Below are 13,049 nucleotides of genomic sequence, written 5' to 3' on the forward strand. Positions count from 1 at the left end.
TTAGTGATGACTAATGCTTCGCTCATCACCTTCAGTGTGCGTATATATTATGTGGATTAATTTTTTTTTATAACGGTGGCATCGAGATCACCTTGCGCGCAACTCAATTATTCCACTAAGTATCTATCACCTAAATTACGTTATTCTCTTCTTGATCACCGGATATTAATAGAAAAAGAGTCACACCAAAAGAACGACAAAAGAGGAGCTTAAGGGTGATATTGACCCTAGGATTAATGCCTCAACGAGCAAGGCCAGAAGAGAAGCCTTTTGACAACTCTATAGGAATCAGAGGAGAAAAAAAGAGTATACACTCAATGAATATTGGGAAAAAAAGAAGAAGAAATTCGTGATTAAAAAAGGCATCCAAAGTGTATACATGTACTCTGCTTCTAAATTATTTTTTTTTTTTTTTTTTTTTTACATGTAAAAAAGATGCAACAAATAAAATCAAAACGCTATTTTATTTCATTCCTAAGAATCCATGAAATCAACTCTTAGACTTTCTCTTCTTTGACCCTAGGCTTAATGCCTCAACAAGCACGGTCAGAAGAGAAGCCTTTGGACAACTCAATAGGAATCAGAGGAGAAAGATAAAGAGTATACACTCAATAAATATTGGGAAAAAAAGAAGAAGAAATTCTTGATTAAAAAGGCATCCAAAGTGCATACATGTAATCTACTTCCAAAGTTTTTTTTTTCATGTAAAAAAGATGCAACAAATAAAATCAAAATGCTAATTATTTTCATTCCTAAGAATCCATCAAATCAACTCTTAGACTTTCTCTCCTTTCTTCAACTCAAGTCCATTCTCTTGTGGTGAGCAATACCTTTTCCAAAACCAATGTTTTTCCCATAGCAAATAAATTTCCTCAATTGGAACTTGCTTTGTCTCGGGCAAGAGCAACAATATGAAGCAACTCATGATGATAATCAAACCACCAAATACTAAAAATATGCCATATTTGAGGTGACATAATGAAACCAAGAAGCATTGTGCAATGAGGGCTGTGAAGATCATGTTGACACAAACAACTATACTTTGTCCTGCTGATCTTGTTTCTAGTGGGAAAATTTCACTTGGAACTAGCCAACCCAGTGGACCCCATGATCTTCCATATGCTAAAACAAATATGCATATTATGATTACAAGGAATATGCCAATTCCTTTTGGGAGCACTACACCTTGTCCAAATTTCAATGCTAGAGTGATGGCAAGTGCTACCTGTGGAACAAAATTTATAGTAAGTATACTATAATGAAAATTTTGAATCATAAAAGGGGAGAGTTGAAATTTATAGTAATGCTGATTGGGCTGAGACTTTAGAGAAGGGGAGATCGACTTAAGGATGAGAAAAGAATGTCGAGGAAAGCACCTTGGTTAAGATAAAAGAGGCCGACATTATGATTTGTATACGTTTGGAGAACATTTGTTTGAAAGTTGAAAAAGAGTATTGAAGTTGAAAATGAATATATGGATTTTGTTGTGTTTGGACTTGAATTTCACTTGAGGCAAATAAAGTTTAATTATGTAAGGTAAAATCATTATTTCACTTGAAATACTTTTTAAACAAGTTTTTTGACGTAACACTAGTACTTCAACTACTAAAGTTCAGTAGAAAATGGAAGATTGACTTCAGGATGAGAAAAGAACGCCGAGAAAGCACCTTGAAGAAAAAAAAGTTGAAAATATGGAATATTTGGTTGAAAGCTGAGGAGAAAGAGTACTGAATTAAAGTTGAAAAAGATTTGTTAACCAATACTGTTATTTCACTTGAAATACTTTTCGAATAAGTTTTTCGACAAAACACTAGTACTTCGAATACTAAAGATCAATATTACAAATATTGATAGCCAAACAAATATTTGCAAATCCTGAACTTATATATACTGACAACATTAATATTTCAGGTTACCCAATCTCACTTGTTATGAACGTTTATATGCAGTTATCGTTAAAATGACCTCATAGTACTATAAGAAATCAAGCCATCAGTGCACAAAAGTTAAACGAGAAATTACCATGACACATATCATCTCAGCACCAGCTTCCAAGAAAAAAGCTCTTCTACCAAACTTATCAACAAAGGCCATTGAGATAAGTGAAGCCACAACAAGTGCACCACCAGTGATAGCAGATGAAATCAAAGCTGCACCAGAACCAAATCCTAAACTCTGGAAAATAACAGGTGCATAAAATAGAATAGAGTTCATGCCAGTAAGTTGTTGAAATGCTGGAATTGCAATTGCTCCAATCACCAACTGCGGGCGATTTTTTCGTTCGAGTAAGTTTCTGAATGGATCTTTTATGGCTCTGGCTGCTTTGCTTGCATCTATAAGATCAGCAAACTCTGCATCCACTTTTTTAGTGCCTCTAATTTTTTCCAAGACTTCCCTTGCTTTCTCTAATTTTCCTGTTGTGAAAATAATAAGGGAACTTCAATAGTAACAACTAACGATTAGCGGCGAAGCCAGAATTTTCAAAGTAAACACATGAAGAAATCAAGAGGATTCAGCATATAGTATTTACAGAAATATTGACCTATCTACACCGTGTAATTTTCGGACAAAAGGGTGTCAATTGACTCCCCTTGGACAAAGGTAACTCCGCTACTGCTTAGTAGTTAGAAATTAAAGTGAAAGTACTTATAATTTAACCATGATTAAGTGATAAATATGTGTATGAAAGACACATAATCTTGCATTCATTGTTTTGTGTAAATATCAGGTACGAGCTTTTACCCTTCAAGAGTCCCATATTAGAAATGGAAATAGTTATCCATCCAAGAAAGTACACATCCACTATGTATGATATAGATTAAGTTATATATACTAAGAGTGCTTTTTTTATAACATCAAGTCGACTTAGCTGGTTGTAGCAGGTGGTTACTCTTTTACTGTTCAGGTTTCCTTATCATGGATCACTGATGATTTTCATATTGTCATAAGTGAGCTTAATCTGATAGTGTGTGCTAAAAACTTAAATTCATATGATATTTATAAAATGATATCTAATCATAAGTATCATTATGACTAGATTAGTATGACCTTTTAAAGGTTGCTCTTTAAATTCTATCCCCGTTGCTTCGATAAATTTCCTTTAGAAGTAAATTAAACAATTTGTCTTTTTGGACACATTTAGCTCACTAAAGCTCATAGAGGACAAAATTTAAATAGTGGCCTTAAAAAAGGCTATCTTTGCAAATTCCTCATAATAATTTGGACTTGTGAAATAAAACGGCTCTTTACATTCTTAAGGTATATGCACCACAGTATAATCGCCATCAAGTGTAACTTAACATATTATAAAAGGTCACTTACCGTTTTATGTAACATATTAATCACATTAACTAAAAGTAATTACACTTTAAGTGATCAAACTCCATAAATATTTTTTATATTGTCAGTTTATATAACTTAAAGAGTAACAATAACGATTATAATGATACCTTGTTCTACGAGACTGTTTGGTGTCTCAGGAAGAAAAAGTCCACCAACAAACATAAATACTGCAGGAACTGTTGCTATGCCAAGAGATAATCTCCATCCCCATGGATGGATTTTAGCAGTTGCATAGTTGACAAAATTGGCTATTAATACTCCTAGGCAAGTTGAGAGTTGAAACAATTGGTTCACTGCTCCTCTTACTTTTGCAGGTGCCATTTCTGAAAGATATAATGGGACTGCCTGTAATTTTGGGAAACAAACAACATAAAATCAACTCATATTTTGCTAACTCGCTTAAGTTTAAACAAGTTGGGTTATGACCCATTTGTTGAATTGACCCAACAATTTGAAGTAGTAATAGCACGGCTAGCCACTTTTCTGCCCCAGTAATTGAAAAATAGTTATTGTAGTGAAATTTCAAATTCCGCGTGTAGAACTCCAGGGCATTGTTATAGGGTTTCATCTGTGAAATTTAAAACTCCATGACAATGGCTATTTTTAATTATAGGAGCTGAAAAGTGAGTATTTATGAATTTTTCTCGAAATGACTCATCATATTGGGTCAATCCAGGTCAAATAGTGTAATCCTACGGGTCAAAAATGCAACCCAAACCCGACATACAATATCAAATTTGAAGATTGAAAATAGTATGTAATTTGGAAGAACTTAATCTAATACTCATATAATACATAGATAGTCACTTTTTAGCCCATGTAAATGAGAAAATAGCCACTGTCATGTAGTTTCAAATTTCATAAACTGAAATTCAAGGATATTATAATGAGTTTCATTTGTGGAATTTGAAACTTTATGACAATGGTTATTTTTCAGTTACAAGGCCAAAAAGCAGCTGGTGGGCACGATTTCCATAGGAAACTTGGATAACTTTGGACAGGTTGAGTCATGACTAATTTATTAATTTGACATGTTTCGACCCATTCAAATTCACACGACACTCCTATTCGCAACCTCTAATAACAACAGGGTGTGTGCACTTGCATTGGCAGAGCTATAGTGGCCGAAGGATAGTGAGTTGGAACACTTTTCGTCAGAAAAGTATATATTTTATGTATAAATCAAATATTCTTTTATACATATATATTAAATCTTGCACGCTGTTAACGAAATATCAGTACGTCCGACTTACCTGGTTGCTAAATCCAATGCCAAATCCAAGAAGACATCGACCAATAATGAGCATAGCAATGTTTTTAGCAGCAGCATTAAGAACTGCACCAAGAAAGAAACTAACAGCACCACATAGAATGCTAGCTTTACGGCCTTTATTCCTAGTAACATGTGATGCACCAAATGTGGAAATTAGTGCAGCAAAATACAAAGAGGATGTGAATAATGTGAGAATTTGATTGTCATATTTGCAATAATCTGTTTCTTGGAGATGTTCTTGCTTCCTTTTGTACACATTGGGGAAAAAAATCTTCAAGAAATCATCCATTGAAGTTACCCCACCTGAAGAAAAAAAAAAAAAAAAAGAGATTTTTAAGTTTATGGTGTGATTGGTATAGCCAGTGACGAAATCAGCAATTTGCTAAGCGTATTCAAGATATAATATGTATGTATAAAAAGTATATCTCTTGACCTATATATGTTATATAATTTTCTATATACACAACACAATCTTTTGACGAAGAGTGTTCAACTGACTATCCTTCCGTATATGTGGCTCCGCTACTGGGTATAGCGGGTCAAAAAAGATCTTTCGACCAGAAAAGGGAAAGAAAGAGTGACCACATAAAGACAATTTGTAAAGTCAAGATCAGCGAGAACATCTGCATGAGCGAGCTCAAGATTGCATTTTCGGCTAGTTATGAATTTAGGAGTTTGAGTTTGAGACGCGGCAAAGGCATCAACCTAGCTAGGAATTTAAGTAGAATGACAAAATATTTTTCTAAAAAAAAAAAAAACTTTTCTAACTATTCAACACTGTGTAAATTAGAAACTATTTTGGATGGGGTACAAGGACAACAATATAAGTAAAGAAAGTCGTTTTTCCCCTTTTAACGATTTTATGTTTGATTGCCAGAAAATGAGTTATATTTTGGAAAATATCTTCCATACCAAACTTGGAGTATCTGAATCTTCCCTGATATTGATACTCATACTAGAAATTGATTTATTTTTCCTTTTAAGGGGTTCTAATTTTCAGTCAGGTTATGGACTAAAATGAAATGGTGCATGTATTACCGAAAGATTAAAAGAATTAAAAAAAAGTTTTAGTTTTTTAGCCTTTAGAGTTCAATCTCTGCCTCAACCCAAGGGAGTAAAAATTTAGACAAAAGAAAAAAAAAAAAAAAGAGGCAGTAAGATTTATTGCAAAACTAGTGATTCTCTTTAAATTTGAGAACCACAAGAATATAAGAATGGGGCCAAAAGAAGAGGGGAGAAAAAATCAAAAAACAAAGAAAAAAAAAAGAAAATGGAAAAACTGACGTTGACAACACTAATGATCGGCAGAGTCACCCTTGTTCAAGAGGAGTCAATTAAGTAACATTTTTTATCGAAAAATTACACAACCTCTTTAACTTCTTCGTTTGTTTATGTTTTAAAACTCTTTTAACCTTTTTGTATGTTTATTTTTTTATATTTTGAAACTCTTAATAAAAATTCGGACTCCGAGTACAAGAATGAATACATCTAATGTGTAAAAGATAAAGATTATAGTGGTATTAATAACAAATTAGATAATGTACTTACCGGAGACACCAAGATCATAACCAAAAAGAGAACCTCCAATGGCAGCAACAATACAAGAACAAACAAAATAGCTAGTAATTTTATACTCATAAAGATGAGCTCTTGCTCCTCTTTTATCATCAAATCCACCACCAGCCATTGTTGTTAATTCTCCTAATTACAATTTACAACTTCTTTTTTTCTCAATGGAAAAAGTAAAAATGCTAGAAATGGGATGTAGAAGAGGATTAGATTAGGAGGCACAATTGTTATTTATACATCTTTTAAGGTTATTCCCACAAAATCAGCCAAGGATAATACTCATCCAGAAGTGGAAAAGTTACCTAATTTATACAGTAGTCAATTTTAAGTGTGTTAGGAGTCTTATTTGGATTAAATGGAAAATCTGGCAGATTTTGAAAAACAGAAAAAGGAGATAAAAAAGGTTTTCTGTTTCACTCTTTTTTCGGCTGGGCTATTCACATTTTATCTTTCCTAGCCTATAAACGTAAATTATATATTGATTATATACATATTATACATGAATTATACATATATTTTACATTCGCCGGGTATTTTTAGTATGAGCAGTTCATGAGCGGTTATTTATGTTAATTCTTCAATAAAAGAAATGAATTTAACTAAAGCAAAATATGTTGATAATTTGATCTTTTTTATTATCAATATAGTTTAACATGTTTTAGCAGATAATGTACACCTGCTTATTTTTTATGTTACTAATTCCATTTTATATGGATGGGTTAGTTGTTTATAATTATCTTCTAAATAATTTGATAAGGTAAAAATTATTTGACACTATCAGACTATCAGTGCCAAAGTTAAACTTATAAAAAGTAGCTTTATATTAAATTAACTCAGGTTAGTCCCATTGACAGCATTTATAATGCATCAAAACTTAAAAATATTTAGTGAATCAATTGGAAGTTTTATTGTAGAAACGTTGTTATTCAATTTGAAGTAAGTTAGGAATCTTAATTATCATTAAATGAGAATCTGGTAGATTTAGAAAAATCAGAAAAAAGAGATACAATAGTAATGATAAGGATTTGAGTTAGAGTTTAAGTTCTCTGAACAAATAGTGTAAGAAAATATGTATACTATTAAGTTCCTTGTAAAGAAATTGCAGGTAAATTTCTTCGCAAACATTAATTGGTTAATTGCAAGCTTAGGTGAAATTTTACTGATAGTGTAAAACTAAATAAGTGTAAATTTTTTTTTTTTTTTTTTTTTGTAATATCAATGTAATTTACCTTTAATAACAGGTCAATTATTATTTTCATTGAGTATCATCTAGTTCCCATCATAAAGATTTTACGTGATATGGTATGTGACAATTCACCTTTTTCAGTCTTTTTTTTTTTTTTTGTGTTCTTCTTTATTTACCATTGCTAATAAATAATAAAGTTCCTTTTTTATTTGCCTTCTTCGTTTCACTCTTTCTTTATGTTTTGGATCTTGGCAAAAAAATGTTAGTACCTCCCATTCATATTATTTGTTCTTTTAAGGTTTATTTAGGTTTTATAAAAAGAATTTTATAGTTTTGATTATAAAAGTATTTGTCGAAATTATATCTAATTTCTGTTTAAAATTTCACTTAAACACTCCATTAACTGCAGCAGTAATGAAAGAATTTGAAAGGAAAAATGTAATTCATTTCCTATACTGTGCAATTTTGAAACAAATTCAGCCAAAACAACTTGTTATTTGTTAATATTTGGGAGCTAAGGGAGTATTTACTACTCCATATGTCTCATTAGGTGACAACATTTAATTCTTGGTATAGGCGTCACGACACTATTTTTATTTATGGATTATATATCACTCTCTCCGTCCTATTTAATTTAGAACTTACAATTTTAAAATTACAATGAGTTGCTAGAAATTTTAAGGTTGAACCTATCAAATTTAAATTCAGATTCGCCTTTGCCCTCAATGTACATAATAGCAATGTACGTAATAGACTCTTTTTTTTAAAATAAAAAAGTGTAAATTTCTAAACTTTTAAGCGATCTAATTATACAAATATTTTTTACATTAGTAATTTAAAGGATCTCAGATTTCATCTTGCATTACTCAACATAGAAAGAGCAGCCTCCGAGATTGGAAAAGGAATGCTACAATAACATTCTTTTTAATGAGCGTGGAATTAGCGACGGACAATTTTTGTCGCTATAATATCAAAAGTTTGTTGCTACTCGTATTCTAATAACGGATCAGCAATAAATTATCCAAAAAAATATATATGAACACTACAGGCTATTTAACAATAAATTAGTAATGAATAGTAGCTAATTCCTGTTTTTGTTAAGATGATAAAAAATGTTACAATTGCCCATGATGTAATGTGTGATAAACCTACCAATAAAGTTCTAAAAAAGGTAGCTGAGCAAATATAGGGAGAGGAATATATACATGTGTGAAAGATAAAGTGGATAATGAAAAACTACAGTTTGAAAGAGTAAAAAGTTACATGTGTTTATATCACATCTAATAATTTAACATTAGCAATTAAGAAATAAACTAAAAATACACCTCAGTTAACCATAATTAAGGCATAGCCTTGTGTGTATCCAATTCATTGATTTGGGATAAATATCGGAGACAAATAATTAATTTTTACAGTTTTAAAGATTATGGTATAGTTAGATTTAGAGAAGTAACATTAATTTCAAACCACTAAACATCTTGGTTAGAAGAAAGATAAGAATGCTGATTCATTAGAGACTTACAAATTCAACATAAAATTTATTGGATGTTTATCCTATACTAGCAAAGATAAGTTAATGACTGATTAGTGGCTTAAAAGAAGGATTATATTATCTCTCTGGATCAATTAGGTTAATATATACTACAATCTTATCAGCTGGACTCTCTACATTTTCAAAATTTATCTTTTAATGAGACTCGTTTTTTCCTTTATATAGTTATGGAAAGAAAAAATTCATTAATTCCCTTTATCCCAAGCAATTTTCTGCCGACCAATAAATATAGCCAACATGTTGCTTGTAAGTGATTTGTAATGAGTGTAAATTTCATTGTGTACATTTGAATATGTACATTTCATTAAACTTCTAATCAGTGTCTTTTTTTCTTTTTTTTCTTTTTTCTTTTTAGTTAAAGAGATCAATAGCAATTTTAAAAGCTTGTAAAAGCCTCCAACTTTAACACATTATAGTGGAGTTTTTCCGTGTTTTTAGGTAAGGATTCTTTTGTCCAGACATTTTTGCATTAAAGAGTAGTTAAACGTTGAATAATTTTAAGATCATAGCTAAAACTTAATTAGCGGTCTAGAAAGTGATTATTTGCCAATTTCTCCCTTCATAGAAGCCCAATATCTTATGGTTGTGGTCTAAGTTGGGCAATTTGCAGGTTTGTGCTTCGCTGGAGTGGTTTTAATTTTTGGCCCTTGGTGATCTTTAATTTTACCCTCATGCAAGGCTTTACCTGCAGTGTCTACCGCCCATGCAAATTCTGCCTTAAGACAGTTTTGCAAATTTTGTTCATAGAAATTCTGCCTTAAGGCCCAAATTCTGCCTTAAGGACATAATTTGAATGGACAGATTTGTAAAATTCTGCCTTAAGGCAGAGACAAAAGTTAAAGACCAACAATTTGAGGGCCAAAACTTAAAGACTATCAATTTGAAGTGCAAAAATTAAAGACCATCCCAAATGAAGGACAATCCGCGCAAAAAAAAAGGTCTAAGTTCACAGGCAGTGAATAGGCCCAAATCACCTTAGCTTCATACCCAAGCCCAAATTGTCAGAATCTACTAATTAGGGATGGTGTTACACCATATCGATGTAAATATGGGGTGTAAATAAGTTTTGAGGAAACTACTCTTCTCCCTCTACACATAAATGTGTCTTAGGAGATTTCAATTTGGCTCCTGTAATATATGATTCTAACAAATTTAATCTTTAATTAAAATGTGTGCTTTTGGAGCCTTTATGTAGGAAATATGGTATATTTCGACTATTTTAAAAAGTATATTACACTCAAAATATAGAGTAACAAGAAGACAAGTTTAATATAACACATGGATAAATAAATGGCGCGATTAATACTTTTGAACTTGTGAATATTCGTAAGCAAAGGAATCAAAAGTGCACATTTCAAGAAATTAAAGATTAAATATGCTTAGTAAAATATCACAAGGACTAAAATCAGAATCATTTCGATAAGGGATCAAAAATGCTATGAACCTGTTTAAATAATTGGATATATATATATATATATATATCATGTAGTTATAATTAATTTTCTGTCTATCTCTCAAAATTTTCATTTTTTTTTTTTTATGAACAGTAAAAAAAATGAACAGTAATTTTTTTTTTTATCTTAATCTAGACTTTGTCCAGTCACGAATTTTGTTATACTGTTCATCTCTTTCTCTTAACCTTTGTTCTTAATAACAGTCTTCTTGAACCACACTCCGGGTCTTCTATACTCATTAGTTCCGCTGTTGAATCTTCTGGTATTGGTCTTAGCGGTTGTATATTAGATAAACGTATTTCTTCATCTTCGCTATTTGCTTCTTTTTCTAATTTATATAACCTGGTTTCTAATTCGTTTATTCTAGTTTCTAATGTCATTATTCTTATACTAATAGTAGGGTCTTCTATTTTTTTATGTCTTTCTTCTTTATGGATTTTTGTCTTAAATTCTTTTTCTATACACATGATACATCCTTCTATAAAATAATTTTTACATTTTACTCTTTTATCTCTACTAGGAAACCATTTACAAGAGAAACATGCATTACTATCTAAACCTTTATTTCTTTGAAGTCGTGATTACGATCTTCGATATATTTGCTAAATTATCCATTTGAATTGGCTCTAGGTCTAGTTTTTCGGATCCTATCTCATTAATTAATTCCTCTGCTTCTGAGTCTGATGAGTCTGTTTTAATGTTTTTCTTGATGTCTACACTACTATGGAGTATATACTTTCTGTGTCTGACATATATTCATCTACATTTATTAAGGTTTCTTGAAAGTCTTCAATTAGCTGTGAATTTCGTGTCTTATTATTTATTCTTTTTGGACATGTATTTGCTAAGTGTTCTACACTTCCACAAGTAAAACATTCCAGTTTATTTTTATAATTTTTATATGTTCTATATTTTCTTAAATGTCTATTTCTGTCTAAATAGGGTTTTCTGGCTGATGATTTTCTAAGATAGTATTTCTTTTTATTGTATTGAGGGTAGTTTCTATTATATTGAGTTCTGTATTTCTTATACTTTTTCTTTTTATAATTGTCTTTATCGTAACTCGAGTAGTGTATACCACGCTTTTACAAAAATTCATCTCATTTTGTTTTAATTGTTTTTGTATACGTATATGCGTGTATTTTTCTTGTAGTATATCCATTATATGTTGTATTCTATGTCTATTGACCATTTTAAAGTTAGATTTTGTACTACTCCGTCTCTTTTATTCCATCTCGTCTTCTATTTCTCTTCCTAGAGCTCCTGGTAGTTTATTAAATAATTTCCTTCCTAGTTCTTGGTCAAAAGCGTTTCCACCGATTGTACAATAATAAAAATAATCATTTAAATTTTTTTTAATATGAAACCAACTACTTATACTTAATCGTTCTAATTTAATTAAAGCATTTCTTTGTAGTATTACTAATCCACTATTTGAATCTTCTCCCGTAATTAAAGTATGTATTTTATTGGTAAAATTGTATGGATTTGCTCCCATGGATACTAAGTATTGGAATTCCATTGGAAAATCTTCCTATATGCCTCCCATAGAACTTTAGCCGATTCTCCTAAAAATGTCTCTAAGTATTTATACATAGTTTCAAAGACATTCGTATCATTATAAGTTTTTATATACCTGCTACTACTATTCCTTTCCAAAGGTCTATTGCCGAATTCCATCTTTGTGAATCATAAGCTGCTATGTTTAATATTTTTTCCTTTATTACGTCCTTCTCTGAGAATAATAGGTTCTTCTATAGGCATTCTTTTCCCTGATGGTTTTATATTGTCTATAGGTTCTCCTGCTGTTCTAAAAACTCTTCTTTTAGGTACATTTCGCGCTCGTGTCTCTCATCGTGTATTATTCTCCTGTTGTTCTTTGAAATGGACTAGAACTAGATGCACTAGATTCCATTAATTCTTTTTGGCTTATTATTGAGTCTATTTCTTCATCACTATCTTGTATATCTTCTAATATTTTATCGAAAGCGTCTAATTTCTTTTGGTGTATATGTATACCAGTATATGTTCTACTCGATATCCCCAATTATCGGTTCTAGCTTCACATAATTTAAAGTGGCTTATAGTTTCTTCTATTGTTAGATCTCCTAACTTGCATCCTTTACATCTAAAATTTATATTTTTATTTTTTCTATGAAGCATTTTTACTTCTTATATAGCTATGTCTACTTCAAAATCTTTTTGTATTAATTCTATGTTCATAAGGGTTGATTCAATAGTTTCATTTTCATCTAGAATATTTTCTTCTAAAATTCACAGTTAGTTTACAAAAGGCATATAAACAATTAAGTTTTAGTAATACCAGCTGACTCTTGAATTAATATAATACAAAAACGACAGCTACATTTGCTAAGTTTCATGCAAGTGTGTTAAAAAAATCAAGTTTATGCGAAGAGGCTGAAATGCTTCCTACTTCTTGACTTTGAAAGTTTCATTTTTTTTTTTTTTTGGTTTTAAGTTGCTCCCCTCACAAAAAAAAAAAAAAAAAAAAAAAAAAAAAAAAGGTAATTTGCGGAGGTTGAAAGTTGCAATTCGCGGAGGTTTTAGCTTCCTTTAGCAAATAGCGAAGATTAAAACCCTCACGAATTGCAATTTTCAACCTCCGCAAATTACCAATTTTTTTGTAATGTCTCATGCACCTAGATTTGACTT

The 13,049-nt window shown here is 31.0% G+C and overlaps 1 protein-coding gene across 1 annotated transcript; it reads right to left on the bottom strand.

The window, feature by feature from the left end:
* Window positions 1–444: 444 nt before the first annotated feature.
* On the bottom strand, window positions 445–6,492 carry LOC132029255 (sugar transport protein 14-like). Its single transcript, XM_059418569.1, has 5 exons — window positions 6,164–6,492; window positions 4,596–4,918; window positions 3,450–3,687; window positions 2,023–2,414; window positions 445–1,225 (listed from the first exon to the last, which is right to left on the bottom strand). Exons 1-5 carry the CDS (start codon window positions 6,300–6,302, stop codon window positions 776–778), a joined length of 1,542 nt encoding a protein of 513 aa, XP_059274552.1. The 5' UTR covers window positions 6,303–6,492; the 3' UTR covers window positions 445–775.
* Window positions 6,493–13,049: the final 6,557 nt, after the last annotated feature.

This window comes from Lycium ferocissimum, chromosome 9, assembly GCF_029784015.1.
Source record: "Lycium ferocissimum isolate CSIRO_LF1 chromosome 9, AGI_CSIRO_Lferr_CH_V1, whole genome shotgun sequence".
NCBI classification, from domain to species: domain Eukaryota; kingdom Viridiplantae; phylum Streptophyta; class Magnoliopsida; order Solanales; family Solanaceae; genus Lycium; species Lycium ferocissimum.